General features: G+C 53.8%; 1 protein-coding gene across 3 annotated transcripts in view; it reads left to right on the top strand.

Moving 5' to 3' along the window:
* The window catches only part of DOC2B (double C2 domain beta), a 36,062-nt gene extending 19,328 nt beyond the window's left edge, over positions 1-16,734 (top strand). The window contains exons 6-9 of one of the 3 annotated variants that reach the window (XM_054457154.2): positions 3,671-3,828; positions 11,330-11,411; positions 12,282-12,378; positions 12,974-16,734. In XM_054457154.2, the coding sequence (XP_054313129.1) occupies positions 3,671-3,828; positions 11,330-11,411; positions 12,282-12,378; positions 12,974-13,110 (474 nt within the window). In that variant the 3' untranslated portion in view covers positions 13,111-16,734. Of the gene's footprint in view, positions 1-3,670; positions 3,829-5,462; positions 5,595-11,329; positions 11,412-12,278; positions 12,379-12,973 lie in introns of those variants that run through there. The other 2 variants (XM_063656192.1, XM_054457155.2) reach the window with 2 other exon arrangements.
* Positions 16,735-17,592: the final 858 nt, after the last annotated feature.

Below are 17,592 nucleotides of genomic sequence, written 5' to 3'. Positions count from 1 at the left end.
ATGTGTGAATTGTGTATGAGAGCGTATGTCAGTGCGTGTCTGTGACAGTGTGTGTGTGTCTGCATGTGCGGTGCTCGTGTGTGAATTGTGTATGAGAGCGTATGTCAGTGCGCGTCTGCGACAGTGTGTGTGTGTCTACATGTGTGGTGTGTGTTCATGAACGCATGTGCATGCTTGTGCGTCCCTGTGCGTGGCCATGATCAGGGCGTTGCTGGATGCGCTACCAGCTCATTGGTGCAGTTCGGGGACTCACAGTGACCGCAGGAGTGCAGTTTGGGATGTACCCCTGGCAGTAAAGCCACATTCTGGTGGTACTTTTATTGTTATTTTTTGAGACTGAGTCTTGCTCTGTCATCCAGGCTGGAGTTCAGTGGCACAATCTCTGCTCACTGCAACCTCTACCTCCTGGGTTCAAGCAATTCTCATGCCTCAGCCTCCCGAGTAGCTGGGACTACAGGCATGCGCCACCATGCCCGGTTAATTTTTGTGTATTTAGTAGAGATGGGGTTTCACCATATTGGCCAGGTTTCTCAAACTCCTGACCTCGAATGATCAACCTGCCTCAGCTTCCCAAAGTGCTGGGATTACAGGTGTGCGCCACCATGCCTGGCTAATTTTGGTATTTTTAGTGGAGACGGGGGTTTGCCATGTTGGCCAGGCAAGTCTCGAACTCCTGACCTCCAGTGATCCTCCTGCCTCGGCCTCCCAAAGTGCTGGGATTACAGGCATGAGCCCCTGTGCCAGGCCTCTGGTGGTATGTTTTAGAATTTACAGTCTGCGAACATTATCTGTTTTAAGTCAATACTGAGCAAGACCCAGTGGTCTTCGTATGAAACAACCTGAAGTACAATATCCCACCCCTGAAAAAAGAGCTAAAAATATGCCTGCTGGTTGGTTTTTTTGTTTGTTTTTTGTTTTTTTTGAGATGGAGTCTCTGTCGCCCAGGCTGGAGTGCAGTGGTGCAATCTCGGCTTACGTCAACCTCTGCCTCCTGGGTTCAAGTGATTCTCCTGCCTCAGCCTCCCAATAGCTGGGATTAGAGGTGCATGCCACCACACCCAGCTAATTTTTGTATTTTTACTAGAGACAAGGTTTCACCATGTTGGCCTGGCTGGTCCTGAACTCCTGACGGATGATCCTGGCGGGTGATCTGCCCGCCTCGGCCTCCCAAAGTGCTGGGGTTACAGGCGTGAGCCACTGTGCCCGGCCCCTGCTGGTTTATATTGTTTAATTTTCACACCACACACACTGACACAAGCATCGAGGCCCTCACACACAAAGCTCTGCCTGAGGGGCAGATAGCGAGATCTCGCAGGCCTGGCTTGATCCACCAGGAATGGCTGCCTGAGCACTGTGTTGAAAAGGGTTCTGAGGTGGCATTGGAGCTCAGGGCAAATGCTAGGATGGATTAGCCATGTCTGCTCTGGGCGTGGGAGGTGGCGAAGATGGCCGGTAGGGCATGTATGTCTTCCCTGCTCAACATCCCTGCCCACCTCACAGGAGTCTCATCTCCAGAAAGGGTTAGATGTAGCCAGAGGGACTCACTTTGGTGTTAGGCAGGGCACGGTTGTGAGCAAAAGGATGTGGCTGGGGCTGCTTAGGGGACACAGTTGTGAGTAAAAGGAGGTGGCTAGGGCTGATTAGGGGACACAGTTGTGAGTAAAAGGAGGTGGCTGGGGCTGCTTAGGAGAGGATCCCGGTAGAGTCCTAAGGGGATCCAGGGGGACACAGGGCTCAAGCTGGGTGTGTCTGGGTGGCCTTAAGCTGGGTATGTCTGGGTGGGCTGAGGGCCTAGGAGAGAGGGTTTGGGGTGTGCAGCAGCCAGAAGGAAGAAGCTGGGTAGTCTCTGGAGGGCAAGGAATGGAGAAGCATCAGGCTGGCTGGGGATGGGGAGGCCTGGAGCTGAGATCTACCCTGAGACGCAGGCACCGGGCAGCTGCTGAGGCAGGGGAAGGCACTGGATGGGCTCCCTACCTGGCTCCCAGCTTCTCCAGGGTGAGAAATGTACCAGAACTCTGTCTTCGGGGTTCTCCTGAGGGAGCCACATCCAGCACCCTGAGAGGCTCCAGGTAGCACCTTCAGGGAACTGGGGACAGGGTGACTCTTTTCCATCCACCAGGCTCCATTGGCATGGGCAGACCTTTCTGCCTTTCTTTGAACCCCCCAGGCTGGAGTTGCCTGTATGAGGTTGAACACACAGGGGACCATCTGTCCCTCCATTCCTGCCTTCACTAGTACAAGCCTCCAGTGGGCCCTTAGTGCCAGGCCTTGCCCAGCCCTGAGGTATTAAAGATTACACAGGTATTAGCTGGATGCGGTGGCTCATACCTGTAATCCCAGCACTTTAGGAGGCTGAGGTGGGTGGATCACTTGAGGTCAGGAGTTTGAGACCAGCCTGGCAGACATGGCAAAACCCTGTCTGTACCAAAAAATACAAAGTTAGACTGTAGTCCCAGCTACTCAGGGAGGCTGAGGAAGGAGAATCGCGTAAACCTGGGAGGCGGAGGTTGTAGTGAGCCAAGATCGTGCCACTGCACTCCAGCCTGGGTGACAAGAGTGAGACTCTGTCTCAAAATCAAAATTTACAGGTAGGGTTCCAACTTCAAGGAACTTAAAGGGTGGGGCAGACCCCTGAGGAAGCAGGGGGCCACACCCGGCCATGACAGGATAAACCCGAGGCAGTGGGCGCACAGAGGGGTTGGCCAACCCACCCTGAGGGTCAGAAAAGCTCCCCAGGCCCAGAAGGACCAGGAATTTATCAGCGGTGAACACTGAGGAGGTCAGAGGAGGGTGCTGGAGCTATGGATTACGCGTGCGCAAAGGTATGGAGGTGGGACCCGGCTTCAAAGCCGAGGGACTGCAGAGAAAGTCAGGGCAGGCTGTGAGGGGGACCTGGCGGAAGACCATCTGCAGAAGCCGAGCGCGCCAGGCTGGGGGCTGCAGACCTGAGAAGGGCCGGTTAGCACTAATGTTAGGCTGTGTGTGCCACGTGATCTGTGGCCACCACGCAGCTCTGTCATTAGGGCAAAAGCAGCCATAGAGAAGCATCAGGGAGCCGGCAAGGCTGTGTTCCAATAACAGGGTGTTAACGGAAGCTGAAGTGTGAATTTCATATCATTTTCATGTGTCACAAAATATTTTTCATTTCATTTTTCTTTCTGCTATTCCAAAAAGTAAGAACCAGCTGGGCACGGTGGCTCATGTCTGTAATCCCAGCACTTTGGGAGGCCAAGGTGGGAAGATCCCTTGAGCCCAGGAGTTTGAGATCAGCCTGGGCAAAATAGTGAGAACCCTGTCTCTATTTTTTTGAAAAAGAAATTGTTTAAAATAAGGGCAAGAGCCACTCTTAGCTCACATCCCACACAGAGCCAGGCGTTGGGCCTGATCTGGCCCCCGGGCTGCAGTTGCCAACCCCTGGGCTGGCCCTTGCTGGGCTGTGAAGTCCACCCCAGGCCATGCAGCCAAGAACAGGGAGGGTGAGGGTCAGATCCACCCCTGGAAAAACCCTTGGGAGGGAAGGGCTGTGAGTTCACAGGGAGACCACTCACCAGGGACCCTGACCAGGCCCGGCTGCAGCAGCCGGAGTGGACGGCCTCAGGAAGAGGAGGCCAAGGACGGCCAAGACAGGGGTGGGAGCAGGTGAGGACTGAGTGACCGTCCCGTCCGACAGGTGGACAAGACTGAAGACAAGTCCCTGGAGGAGCGGGGCCGCATCCTCATCTCCCTCAAGTACAGCTCGCAGAAGCAGGGCCTGCTGGTGGGCATCGTGCGGTGCGCACACCTGGCCGCCATGGACGCCAATGGCTACTCGGACCCCTACGTGAAAACGTGAGTGTGCCGTGCATGTGACCACCTGCCACCTCTTCACCTCCAAGGACGAGGTCTGTGTGCCGGCTCCGTGGTCTCAGGTGGCAGGCACCCAGGGAGTGCCTGAGGTACAGGGGCGCCGTGTTCCCTGATGGGCTACCTTGGCAACTCCAGGGGTTAAGCATGGCCAGCTCACTTCACAGATGGGGAAACTGAGGCCCAGAGAAGCTGAATGGCTTCCCAGGGTCATGCAGATAATCGTTATCACCTGATGCTATGTCCAGGCCTCTCTGTGACTGAGGGGCCCAGGAGGGGCCATGAGTCAGAGGAGGGGACAGAAGGCAGGGCCAGTGCCGGGGGTAGCCAGGAGGCTGGGAGAGGCTGCAGAGGAACTCTGCCAGGCCTTAGCAACTGCCCACATGTGCCCAGCCCTATACTGGGGCCACAGATGCGGATAAGAGTCCACCCAGCTCTACCAGCCTGGGGAGAGACACTAACTCAGGGGGCCATGCCAGGTGGCCTGGGCCGCAGAGCTGGGGACCTGTGAGCCTGGTCAGGAGAGGCTGTGTAGCTCTGAGAGCCAGGCAGGAGCTGGCGACCCTTTGGAGAGGGGTGCCACAGGTGCCACAGTGACTATCATCAGTGCTCGGGGCTCTTCAGAAACTAGGTAGGTATGAGTGTGAGCTCACAGGGAGACTCTGGAAAAGTGAGACTTGGGGAGGAATTTAGTTCAGCAGAAAGGAGGGGCAGGTGCTTCAGGGAGGGGGAATGACAGAGGGATGGCCCTGACCTAGGGGACACCAAGGACCCAGGTGACTAAGGCCTCAGGGACATCTTGGCACCATGAAGAGGCCAGTACTCCTCGTGGCACAGCTCAAGGGGCCCCATTCCCATGGCCATGATCATATTTCTGTCACTTTAAAAATTGTATGTGGCAGGTGCAGTGAGTTATACTTACATTCCCAACACTTTGGGAGGCCAAGGCAGGAGGATTGCTTGAGGCTAGGCGTTTGAGACCATCCTGGGCAACATAGTGAGACCCCCATCTCTACAAAAAAATTAAAAATTAGCCAGGCGTAGTGGCGTGTCCCTGTAGTCCTAACTACTTGAGAGGATTGCTTGAGCCCAGGAATTTGAGACCAGCCTTGGCAACATACTGAGACCTTGTCTCTACAGTTAAAAATAGTAATAAATTAGTCCGGGTGCAGTGGCTCGTGCCTGTAATCCCAGTAATTTGGGAGGCCGAGGCACGCGGATGACTTGAGGTCAGGAGTTTGAGACCAGCTTGGCCAATATGGGGAAACCCGTCTCTACTAAAAATAAAAAAATTAGCTGGGCGTGGTGGCGGGTGCCTGTAATCCCAGCTACTTGGGAGGCTGAGGCAGGAAAACCACTTCAACCTGGGAGGCGGAGATTGCAGTGAGCCGCGATCGCACTACTGCACTCCAGCCAGGGTGACAGAGCGAGACACTGTCTCAAAATAATAATAAACAAATAAATAAAAATAATGTGATAATAATGGGATGGCCACTTTGGGAAGCAGCTGATAGTTCCTCCGAAAGTTAAACACAGAGTCACCATTTGATCTGGCAATTCCTCTTCTGGTTATATACCCAAGAGATAAGAAAAACATGTCCATCCTAAAACTTGTGCAGGAATGTTCATAGCAGCGCTATTCACAACAGCCAAAAGTGGAAACAGCCCAAGCGTCCATCCACTGATGAATGGATACACAAATGAAGTCTGTCCCTGCAGTGGAATATCAGCCCTAAGAAGGAGTGTAGCAGGTGCGTGGAATATCAGCCCTAAGAAGGAGTGTAGCAGGTGCGTGGAATATCAGCCCTAAGAAGGAGTGTAGCAGGTGCGTGCTACACTGTGGGAGGACCTTGAAAGCAAGATGCTAAGTGAGAGAAGCCAGACACAGAAGGCCTCATACTGCAGGACCCTATTTCTATGAAGTGTCCAGAATAGGCCAACCCACAGAGGCAGAAAGTGGATTTGTGGTTGCAGGAGCTGGGGGAAGCTTGAGGGGACGTGGGCAGTGGTTGCTGAAGGGTCCTCGGTTTCCTTCTGGGGTGATGAAAATGTTCTAAAATTGATTGTGATGCTGGCTGCATAATTCTGTGAATATACCAAAATTATACACTAATTATACACCTAAAAGGGTGCATTGTACAGTATGTGTATTATGTCTGAAAAAAATCTGTTATTTTAAAAAATCCAATCACACCAGGCTCCAGGAGGAGAGCCCAGGACCTGCTCCATCTTTGGGAGAAGTTAGTCTCCCAAAGAGTGCAGGGACTACTGGTTTTCTATGTGGAAAACACTAAAGTGGACCCCAGCCTCAACAATTTAGCAAAACAAAGTATCCCAGTGCACTATAGACCCGAGTGTTGGGGGAAGCTCTGTGAATGCTTAGAAGGTACTCAGGAGACTCCCATAATAACCACTGGAGAGAAAGTTGGCAATATCCAGTCGACGTGGAAAATGTGTGTGCCCTGTGACCACATTACTTTCCTTCCAGCTTTATTTCCTAGAAACCTGGGCACAGGCAGGTAACTATCGCAGCATTGCTTATAATAGCTATAAACTGGAAATAGCCAAACATTCATCATCAGAGGAATAGATTAATAAAATGTGGCATATGTGTAGAATGTGGTGCTATGCAGTTGAAAAGGAATAAAGTAGAACTAGATGAATTATTATAACATGGACAGCTGTCGAAAACACACCAAACGACACACACAGTAGGATACTGGTTTGCGTCTATATGTTTTTTCTTCTGATTTTTCATTGACTTGAATCTCATGCGTATATGTCCTTGCAGGAGGATATGCAATCCTGCATTTTTTTTTTTTTTTTTTTTTTAGACAGAGTCTTACTCTGTTGCCCAGGCTGGAGTGCAGTGGTGTGATCTCAGCTCACTGCAAAATCTGCCTCCCAGGTTCAAGCAGTTCTTGTCCCTGAGCTTCCCAAGTAGCTGGGATTACAGGCATGCGCCACCACACCCAGCTAATTTTTGTATTTTTAGTAGATGGGGTTTCACCATGTTGGCCAGGCTGGTCTTGAACTCCTCCACCCACCCTGGCCTCCCACAGTGCTGGGATTACAGGCGTGAGCCACTGTGCCCGGCCTATGGTGTGAAATTTTTAAACCAGTTTGAATGCCCACCTGCCAGATGGACAGGAATTGCAGAGTCATCTGCTGGGTTTCCCAGAAAGCAGAGTCTTACCTGCTGTGACAGATGGTCTGGTCGACTTCCACAGGCAGGCGGGGGGCCATCTGGGCAGGGTCTGTCCACTGTACCACAGGCTCCTCCCTGCCACAGGTGGCTGTTGTGGGTGCCGCTGGACCCATGCAGCTGGGTCCCACCTGCCAGCCGTGGGCCAGGTCACGTGGCCTTTCAAAGACAGGCTGAGCTGTGGGCCACTCCCTATATCTGAGCCACACCTCACCTGAGACTTCACGTCTGTTTCAGACTCCCTGGGTGAGACACGAGGGCTGCTGCTCAGGTCTCCTCAGGGGTCCTCATCTCTGAAAGGCCCCTTCATGGACCAGGGGCCTCTTCCTCACTAAAAGCAGAGGAAATAAGGGCACAGGTTAGTTGGTAAGAGGGGCACCCCTCAGCTGCATCCTAGACCTGGAAGAGAGTGTGACCTGTGCCCCAGAAGAGAGGGAGGGACGTATCCAGCGGTTGATGCTGAGGGCCAAAGCTAGACGGGTCGAGGCCTTTTGTCTGCACTATTTATTTGTTTTCTTTATTTCTTCTTTTTTGAGACAGTGACTCACTCTGTCACTGGGCTGGAATGCAGTGATGCGATCACAGCTCACAGCAGCCTCAAACTCCTAGGCTCAAGCAGTCCTTCTCCCTCAGCCTCCTGAGTAGCTGGGACTACAGGTGTGCGCCACCACGCCTGGCTAGTTGTTTTTTGTATTTTTTGTAAAGACTGGGTTTTGCCATATTGGCCAGGCTGGTCTCAAACTCCTGGACTCAAACAATCCTCCTAGCTCGGCCTCCCAAAGTGCTGGGATTACAGGTGCAAGCCATCATGCCCAGCTGTGCACCATTATTTTTATAAACCTCATCTCTGGTGATACTTGCCCCGGTTTCCCCAGGCTGGAAGTTGACCCCAGGCCCAGCTCTTGAGGGTTTGATGGAAAACCCCAGGAGTAACAGTGCCTGTGACAATCACTGACATGTCGAGTTACACGTAATATCCCTGAGCTGTGCGATGACTGCGTGTGACACGCCCAGCAGCATGTTCAGTCTCCCTTCTCTGGCTCTCTTATGTATAACCAGAAGGGGTTTCTTCTCGAAGCCACAGGCAAGCAGAAGGCACTGTGCAGAGGGCCCAAAGGTACATGGCACAGGGTGGCTCCATGAGCCCCGGTGGCCAGGACCACTGTCCTGACAGCAAGGGAGGGAGAGACGCCACAGGGCAGGCCTCAGGGGCTTTGCAGGGTGGGCTTGTGCCAGAGCAGGGTGTGCTCAGGGAGGGTGCTCAGGGATCTCCCCAGAGTGGTCAGGTGAGGAGGGAAGGGCACTTCTGGTAGAGAAAACAGCAGAACAGAGGGCAACGCTGGCGGAACTGTCCATGGCTGAAGGTGCCGAGGCTGGTGCCTGTCGTGGAAGTCTGGTGGCTGAGTGAGGGGTCAGCAGATGGGCACAAGTTGTCCAGGCTGAGGGCACAGAGATCCCAAAACAACTTTCCTTCCAGGGGCTTGTGAAGGCAGGGCATGCGGGACCCTTCTGTCCCTGCTCCTCACCCGTCACCAAACAGGCCAAGGACAATTCACAGCAGACACAATACCAATATGTAGAGAAATGGCCAAGGAGCATAGTAAGTAACTAAGGAAATCCGCTGTCTCCGGGTGGCAGGCTTAGGGGCATCCCCCCAAACTTTTTTTTAAATCAGGTTTATTGAGGTACAGGTTGAGCGTCCCAAATCCGTAAATCCAAAACCCCAAACATTCCAAGCACCAGCGTGACGCTCAAAGGGAATGCTCATTGGAGTGTTTGGGATTTCAGATTTTTGAAATTTTGAATTAAGGATGCTGAACTGGTAAATATACTGCAAATATTACAAAATATGAAAAAATCCAAAATTCAAAACATCTGGTCCAAGCATTTCAGATAATGGATACTCAACCTGTATCATTCATATCCAGTGAGCTTTTCTTTTCTTTTTTTAGAAACAGGGTCTTGCTCTGTCGTCCAGGCCAAAGTGCAGTGGTGCAATCATAGCTCATTGCAGCCTTGAATCCTGGGCTCAAGCGATCTTCCCACCTCAGCACTGTGAATAGCTGTGACTACAGTCATGCACCACCATGCCCAGCTAATTTTTAATTTTTTGGTAGAGATAGGGACTTGCCGTATCACCCAGGCTGGTACAGTCTTGTTTCCACCACCACAATCAACATAGAGAATATGAGCCCAGAAATTTCCCCAGCCCCAGGCAACCACTCACCTGTTTTCTGTCCCAATAGTGTTGCCGTTTCCAGACTTTCCCATGAAACGGTCAGATAGTGTGTTGCCCTGTGAGTCCGGCTTCTTTCACACAGAGGAATGCGTTTGAAATTCATCTGTCAGTTGCATGTACCAGGAGTTTGGTCCTTTTTGTTGCTAAGTGGTCTTCCATTGTGTGGGTAAACCACAAGTTTGTTGTTGATGAGTTCCCCAGTTGAAGGGCGTGTGGTTGTTTGCAATTTTTGGTGATGGTAGAAATCTGCAATGAACAGGTTTTTGTGTGGACATATGTCTTCATTTCTCTCTCCTAATCCCAACTTTTGTTCATATGCATTTTCTAGTGCTTCTGTAATTAACCAGTAATATTTATGCCATGAAAGTCACAATTTTAAAATATGCAAAGTAAAGCAACTATGAGATATCATTTTCGGCCTTTCAAACCAGCAAGGATTTTTTAAATGATAGCATTCAGCTTTGTCGTAGGCACTGTGTGTCAATCATGCAGCCTTTCTGGAGAGGAACTGGGCAGAATAAGCTGGACATGGGTGTGCCTTTGGGCGGTGCCTTCACTTCTAGGGATGCAGGTATTCATTGGACAGATGTTTGTTAAGCTCCCTGGTGCCAGGCCCAGGGAGTTGGTAGTAGGTGAGACCCCAGAGACCCCAGAGCACATTCAGCAGGGACAAGGCAATTGTCATGCAATTATCTATGCAGGAACAGGGTGAGAAGCTTTGCAAAGAAGTTGGGGACCTCTTGTCCCTTTCTCCAGCCTGCACATGACTTCTCTGTCATAGAGAAAGGAGCCTGAGCATGGCTTCCAAGCACCACACTTGTGCTTGCCGGCTGTGTGACTTTGGGCAAGTCACTGCACCTCTCTGAGCCTCAGAGGAAGACAGCTGTTCTGCATCAAAGTCTAAGGCCTTAGTGGCTGTGGAGGGAAGAACATCTAGGTGGCCTCCCTGTTACTGCACAAAAGGTCTTGTCCTTCCTCAAAGCTCCAATGGAGGTAGTGGTGATGGTTGTACAACTCTGGGAGTCTACTAAAGGTTACTGCGTTTTACACTTCAGAAGGATGGATTTTATGGTATGTGAATTATATCTCAGTAAATCTGCTATTTTATAAAAGAAGCTTGAGGCCGGGGGTGATGGCTCATGCCTGTAATCCCAGCACTTTGGGAGGCTGAGGCAGGTGGATCACCTGAGGTCAGGAGCTCGAGACCAGCCTGGCAAACATGGTGAAACCCCATCTCTACTAAAAATACAAAAATTAGCCGGGCGTGGTGGCAGGTGCCTGTAATCCCAGCTACTTGGGCGGCTGAGGCAGAAGAATCGCTTGAACCCAGGAGGTGGAGGTTGCAGTGAGCCGAGATCACACCACTGCACTCCAGCCTGGGTGACAAGAGCAAAACTCCGTCTCAAAAAAAAAAAAAAAAAAAAAAAATGGCTGGGCGCAGTGGTTCACACCTGTAATCTCAGCACTTTGGGAGGCCAAGGTGGGTGGATCACAATGTCAAGAGATCGAGACCATCCTGGCCAACTTGGTGAAACTCTGTCTCTACTAAAAATACAAAAATTAGCCGGGCGTGGTGGCAGGTGCCTGTAATCCCAGCTACTCTGGGGGCTGAGGCAGGAGAATCGCTTGAACCCGGGAGGCAGAGGTTGCAGTGAGCCATCTCAAAAAAAAAAAAAAAAGTTTGAACAAGAGACCAACTCTGCTAAAAACTCTGTTCTGGTGGGAAACATGAGCCTTATGAAAATTAGACTTCCAGAAATGAGGAAAAACGCCTTTCCTAGGGGGAGGGAGGGCGCCCCCCAGGGTTAACTTCAGGAATGTGCGTGTGAGCAGAAGTGCGGTGGATGAAGGGGCCACTTGCTTCTCGGAAACAACGTCTCGCCTTTGACCCAAAATAGCGTTGGGATAATCCAATGATTAGGACAAAAGAAGGGCCCAGGAATCTCTCTCCAGGGACAGAAAGCTCTTCGAATACCTGCTGGCTTGATCTACACCCCATAGCATGTCCCCATCCTCTGCCTGTCCCTTGGGTGTAATTCCAGATACCTGAGGCCAGATGTGGACAAGAAATCCAAACATAAGACAGCGGTGAAGAAAAAAACCCTGAACCCAGAGTTTAATGAGGTATGAGGGGCTGGGGAAGCTTCATGAAGGCCACTCCTCTGCCCCAGGGCAGTGGGGGTGTGGCTGGGTTTTCAAAAGGTCCTGGCGGAATGGGGAGGGTGGTCAGAGACGGTGGGGAGGGGCCGCACCAAGCCACAGACACAGGGGAGCTGGGGGACCCCTGGAAAGCTCTTGGCAGGACTTGTCGGATGTAGGGCTGGGGGGAGGGAAGTGTTGAGGGGAATCCTGGGTTCCTCTTGGCGGCAACAGGGCAAAGAGGGAGGGAGGAAGATGGGGAGAAGCTCTCTGTGGGGCAAGGGGACTTGAGACACCCCGGGGCCCCAGGAAGGTCTTCAGCCCAAGGTGGCAAGTACGGCTGGAAATGCGGATTCCCCCCAAGGAACAAGAAGGAGAGAAGAGCAGAGGGGCCTTGGGTAGAGCCCATGCCACACCAGTGATCCAGAGGCAGGCAGGGGAGGTCGAGAAGATGCTTCCAGAGAGTGAGGGGAACCCCGTATGGAAGGGAGGGTCCCAGAAGCTGCGAGAAAGAGGCACCCACAGAGAAGGGAGGGGTCAGCAAAGCCAGGCCCCAGAGAGGCCCAGGATGACAGGGACTGTGGGGCGTGCAGTGCCTCTGCAGTCAGGAGGCTCCCGGGGTGTGGAGAGAGCAGGCTCAGGGACAAGGAGCAAGCGGGCGAGGGGACAGGGGCCCTGAAGACCCCAGTGGAGCTCAGGGAGAAGTGGGCGAGACATGTGAGCATTCACCCATCATCCACTCTGAGCACCGATCACCCCGTCCCTCCTCTTTCCCTACACCTCATACCCCTCCTGGCCCCCGGCCGAGGCCCAGGCCTCGTGGCATCAGCCTTAACACTCCCTTCTTGCCAGCAGGAGTTTTGTTACGAGATTAAGCATGGGGACCTGGCCAAGAAGTCCCTGGAGGTCACCGTTTGGGATTACGACATTGGAAAATCCAACGATTTCATTGGTAAGGGGGCATAGTGGGAACGCTGTCTTGCTGTGTGCCTGTCCTGGATCAGGCCACAGCCCCTCCTTCCTGTCCCCTGGGGAAAGCTGGAGCCACGGACCACCTGCCCCCAGGTCAGGGGCCTCAGACCTTCTCCAGCCTGACCCTTGTGCCCCAGGAAGAGACAGACCCAGAGACGGAAGGAGTTCTGGGAGGGTCACACAGAACTCTGTGGTGGAGCACAGACAAGAGACGATGATGGGCAGTGCCTCGGGCTGGACTCTGAGCCCTAGAGGCCCCAGATTCCTGGTGGGCCTGGTGGCTGTGCATAGTGGGGCTGCCTGGCTCTTTCTCCCCTCTTCAGGTCCCCATTCCTTGACCCCTGATGCTGCCTCTGCACCCTGCCCCTATCCCTGCCCTGGTGGAAGAGAGTCAGGATGGCTGGGCCCTGATGGGGGCAGAGTGTGGCATGGAGGTCAGGTCCTGTTCATGCTCTGAACCCAGTGGGCAGTGGGAGAGTCTGGCCTTGGAGCACAGAACCTGGGAAGGGGCACGGGCCCCACGCCTGGGAGTCGCGCGTCCCTGTGCCCCAGCTGCCCCTCCTGTCCTCCCGCAGGTGGCGTGGTTCTGGGCATCAACGCCAAGGGGGAGCGCCTGAAGCACTGGTTTGACTGCCTGAAGAACAAGGACAAGCGCATTGAGCGCTGGCACACGCTCACCAGCGAGCTCCCGGGGGCCGTGCTCAGCGACTGACGCCCGCCCGCCACTGCTACCCCTGCCGCCACCTGCGCCCAGCACGGCCGGCCCCGGGCTTCCCCAGCAGCCACCAAGGCCGGTGGCCCCCACACTGGGGGAGATCCAGAACCCCTGCTTGGACACAGAGCCACTGCAGTCCCCGCTCAGAGGACGTGGAGGGCTCAGCTACTCTGGGACGGGGAGGGCGGGGAGCTGGGCGGTGGGGGAGGCTCTCAGCCCTCTGGGCCCAAGAGGCCGGTGGTGGAAGGAGACCTCAGCACCTGCCCAGGGGAAGGGGACAGGCCCATCTAGGAGCAAAGACCCTTCTAGAGGTCAGCCCAGGCTGAGAGGACAGGAGTGTGGGGGCGCCCTGGGGGACAGTAGGAACAGAGGAGGGAGGTGGTAAGCAGACAGACAGGTGGAGGATGGGACCTTGAAGACTGGCTGCTCCAGCCCAAGAAAGGCTGACTGCATCCCTCATCTCCTTCGCTGCTGGGCAGACGGAAGAAGCGGGCCTGCTGGCTGAAAGTCTGCCAGAGTTCCCGGAGGCTCCTGATGACGGGTAAATTGGCACATGCTTCACTCAATGATTCCACAAGCCCTGGGGGTGAATGAGACACAGGGCCTGCCCTCAGGGAGTTCCCATCTAGTCAGGAAGCTGGGAACAACCATTCCAACTGGGGTGAGAAATACCGAGACCAGCTTGGCCAGTCTGCAAGTACCGTGGGCTCTGCTGACTCTGCCGGGAAGTCAGGGAAGGCTTCCTGGAGGAGGCACTGTTTCTGTAAGGCCTTGGAGGGTGAGTGGAGGGTTCTAAAAGCAGTCCAGGCAGTGGGAGTGGTCTAAAAAGGCCTGGAGAGAGAAAGCCAATGGGGCCGGGGTGCTGTGGACCCAGGGTCTCCTCTCCGGGGGAGGGTGTGTTAGGAATCTCTTTCTACTGAGGGACCTCGAGGATGGAGCCCGCCCCTCCTCCTTTCCAGCATAAGCATCAGGTCAGCTGCAGTGGAGAAAAGGGTCCCTTGTGCTTGGAAAAAAAAGCAAGCATTCCTGCACATCCTGACTCTGCCCTTTCCCTAACCCTCCACTCCGTGGCTCACACTGGGGGCCTCTGGGTGCTTGCTCATGGCATCTTGGTCCCACTACCGCCACAGATGTCCCTTTTGGGAGTAATCAGTGGCAGTCCAGGGCCTTGTCTCTGGGGAGGCCTGTGGGGCCGGCTCCAACCCCCAGGAGCTGAGCAAGAATCACCCTGCCTTGTGGGCCTGTCTGCTCCCCTGAGTGAGACTCCCCAGGAGGCTTGAGAGTATCTGAATCTTGGGGCCCATGCCTGAAGCCCGCAGACTTTCCCTGCCTACCAAGGGGCCCCTCAGGAACGCTGGGTGAACAAATGCGGAGCCAAGGAGTTGCGCAGCCAGAGTCCCAGTGTGCTCAGCCCATTAGTGTGTGATGGAAACAGAGGCCCAGAGAGGTCAGGTGACCTGCCCAGGGCCTTCCAGCCCCCACACAGCTGGAACCAGGATCCACAGCCCCCAGCCCAGAGTGCTGGACACCACACTTCAGGGGAATTGGCATGCTGCGCTCACATGAGAGAGGTCCTGCTAGCTGCCAGCCTGGGGCTCACCTGCCTGCTGCCCACCCCTTCAACACCGATAGAGGGACTCACAGGCACGACGGCGGGACCTTCCACTGCAGACGCAAAGCACATCACCACCTGAGATCCAGGGTCATGATTTGAATCCTACCAAGTGCCCATCAGGCCTTTCCCAGGTTGCAGGGAAAACAGGATCCCAGCCCCCACACAGTCCCTGGCCACTTGCTGCTCGTGGAGCCTTGTCTCCCCACCTTCAGGAAGGGTTTTTGTGTGAAAGTTTTTTCATGCACTTGTCTGAACGCATGTTCACAGCCCTGCACGGTGGGTTTGATTCTCATCCCCATCTTGCAGGTGAAACAGGTTCCCAGAGTCTGAGTAGTTTGTGACACAGCCAGGAAGGGGTGAGCCAGGACTCAAACCCAGGTCCTCTGACTGCCACTTTCTCTCCCTGGGGGTCGGTACCCCCAGTCTCTTCCCTCCTGGTCTGTCGGAGACTCAGCAGTGACCCCAGGTGAAGGCTCAGTAAGCTCAGGTGCATGATGGAGACCTGGGGTCTTGTCACTGTCCTGCCACCTCGTCCGCTGGCTTTGAAACCATCCGTGCTACTTCAGGCTTCCCCAGAGGTGCCTAACCCGGCCCCAAAATTCAGCCACCCCACCCTAGCCTCTGGGGGCTGAGGCAAGGGCTCCTCTTTTCTCCACACAGAATGGGCACCCTTTGGGGGCCTAAGGTAAGAGGTGGTCTATTTCTAAAAGGCCTGGTGTCTAGGTAAGCTCTGGGTATCTTCTTAGCTTTGCTTTTTTGGGGGCTCATTCAGAGAAGAGACTTGACAGCCTCTCTGAAGACACAGAAGTGAATGGCAAAGCTAGAAGAGGCTGTACCCTCCACCTAGCATGACTTCCTTATTAGGCACGTGGGGAATGTGGGGCGTTGTGGGCGAAAGGGGCCTGAAGGGGCAGAGCTGGGACAAGAACCCAGAACTCCAGCCCCCCAGTCCAGGGCCCTCTACTGCCCAGGCTGTGCAAATGTGGCTGGGCCCGAAAGATGGGGACAGTCAGGTTGGGAGGCGGGCTTACTGGCCAGCCAGCCCAGGGGCAGCACGGGCACTTGGGCAGGAACTCCCCAGGAAGTTTGGAAACCTTCCTTCCCCAGGATGTCAGCACCCTTCTAGATCCCAAGCAGATTGTCTTTCTGTTAAACCATTTTGAGGCCAGGCACGATGGCTCACGCCTGTAATCCCAGCACTTTGGGAGGCCGAGGCTGGCGGATCACCTGAGGTCGGTAGTTCGAAACCCGCCTGGCCAACATGGCGAAACCGCGTCTCTACTAAAAATACAAAAATTAGCCGGGCATGGTGGCGCACGCCTGTAGTCCCAGCTACTCAGGAAGGCTGAGGCACGAGAATCGCTTGAACCCGGGAGGTGAAGGTTGAAGTGAGCGAAGATCGCACCACTGCACTCCAGCCTGGGCGACAGAGCAAGACTCTGTCTCAGAAAAAAACAAAAAAACAAAACGCTTTGAGAAGCGGCTCTGCCTTTGACCCCGAATGGGCATCTTTACTCGGGTCCATCAGCCCCACAAAGACAGGAAATCTGATGCAAAAAAAAAAAAAACAACAGAATTCATTCCAGGTGTCAGTAACCAGGCGCTGCATCCAACCCCGCCCCGCTCTCCGCCCCGCCCGCCGCCAGCGCCAATCCCCGACGGGCCCGTCTTCCAGCCCCGAAGCGGTCACCTCCTGACCTCTAGTGGCGAGCGCGGGGAACTGCTTGTCCGCCCGCGGAGCCCGGGCCGTGCATGACCTGCCCATTGTTCCTTCGCAAACCGAGTGAACCTCCCGATGCATGGACTCTGGCTGTCGTCGACGCAGACTCTCGTGCACTGCTTAACACCGTTTTGCTGCCATGTGACGGCTGCAGACACTGTCCTCAAACTGCAGTCCCACACACAAGTTTTGTACTTTGGTCTGACCTACCCGAAGGTGTCCTTTTTAAGTCTTATTTGTTAATATTTATAATGACATATAATCCAAAGTAAATGGAAACATCATATTGCGATCTCATTGCCTTGGCGAGACTCTCACCTTTTAATAGATTTGAAGGGGGTGGGGGCGGTGGCTCACGCCTGTAAGTCCTAGCACTTTCGGAGGTGGAGGTGGGAGAATTGCATGAAGCCTGGAGTTCGAGACCAGCCTGGTCAACATGGAGAAACCACGTCTACACACACACACACACACACACACACACACACACGATGACAATTAGCCTAGCGTGGTTGCACATACATGTAGCCCCAGCTATTCAGGAGGCTGAGGTAGGAGAAGGAGGATCGCTTGAGCCTGGAAAGCGGGGATTGCAGTGAGCCGAGATCATGTCACTGCACTACAGCCTGGGCAACAGAGGGAGACCCTGTAAAAAAAAAAAAAAAAAAAAAAAAAAAAGATTTGGAAGGGTTGGAGGGGAGGGTGGAAAGATGGAGGAAAAGGCAACTGAAACCTACTCCGTATATAGTCCTGTTACTCTTCAGCAAGAACCCATTTGAAGTAGGCCCTCAAGTTACAGATGGGGAAACTAAGGCCCAGAGAGGTTAAAATACTTTTACAGAATCACACGGCTGGTCGATGGCAGAAGCAGGATTCAAACTGAGGCAGCCCAAGACTTTTTGCACCAGGACCTGTCGGCCATGCTGTTGTCCACTCATCCAACAAACAGCTGTGGAGTATTGACTCTAACGCCAGCCTGTCTGAGGCTCCAAGAGTCTTACATTTTGGAAGGTAACTTAAGACATGTACTGCTTAGGTTTTGAGGGGAAAAAAATAAACCTTCCTAACAACAGATAAGTGTATGAGGACTAGTAGCAATCTCCACACTATATTTTCATTCCACCTTGTTAGAAAATGTTGATCAATT

This window comes from Pongo pygmaeus, chromosome 19 (assembly GCF_028885625.2).
Source record: "Pongo pygmaeus isolate AG05252 chromosome 19, NHGRI_mPonPyg2-v2.0_pri, whole genome shotgun sequence".
In the NCBI taxonomy this organism is placed as follows: Eukaryota; Metazoa; Chordata; class Mammalia; order Primates; family Hominidae; genus Pongo; species Pongo pygmaeus.
This window is presented reverse-complemented; position numbering and strand designations above follow the sequence as displayed.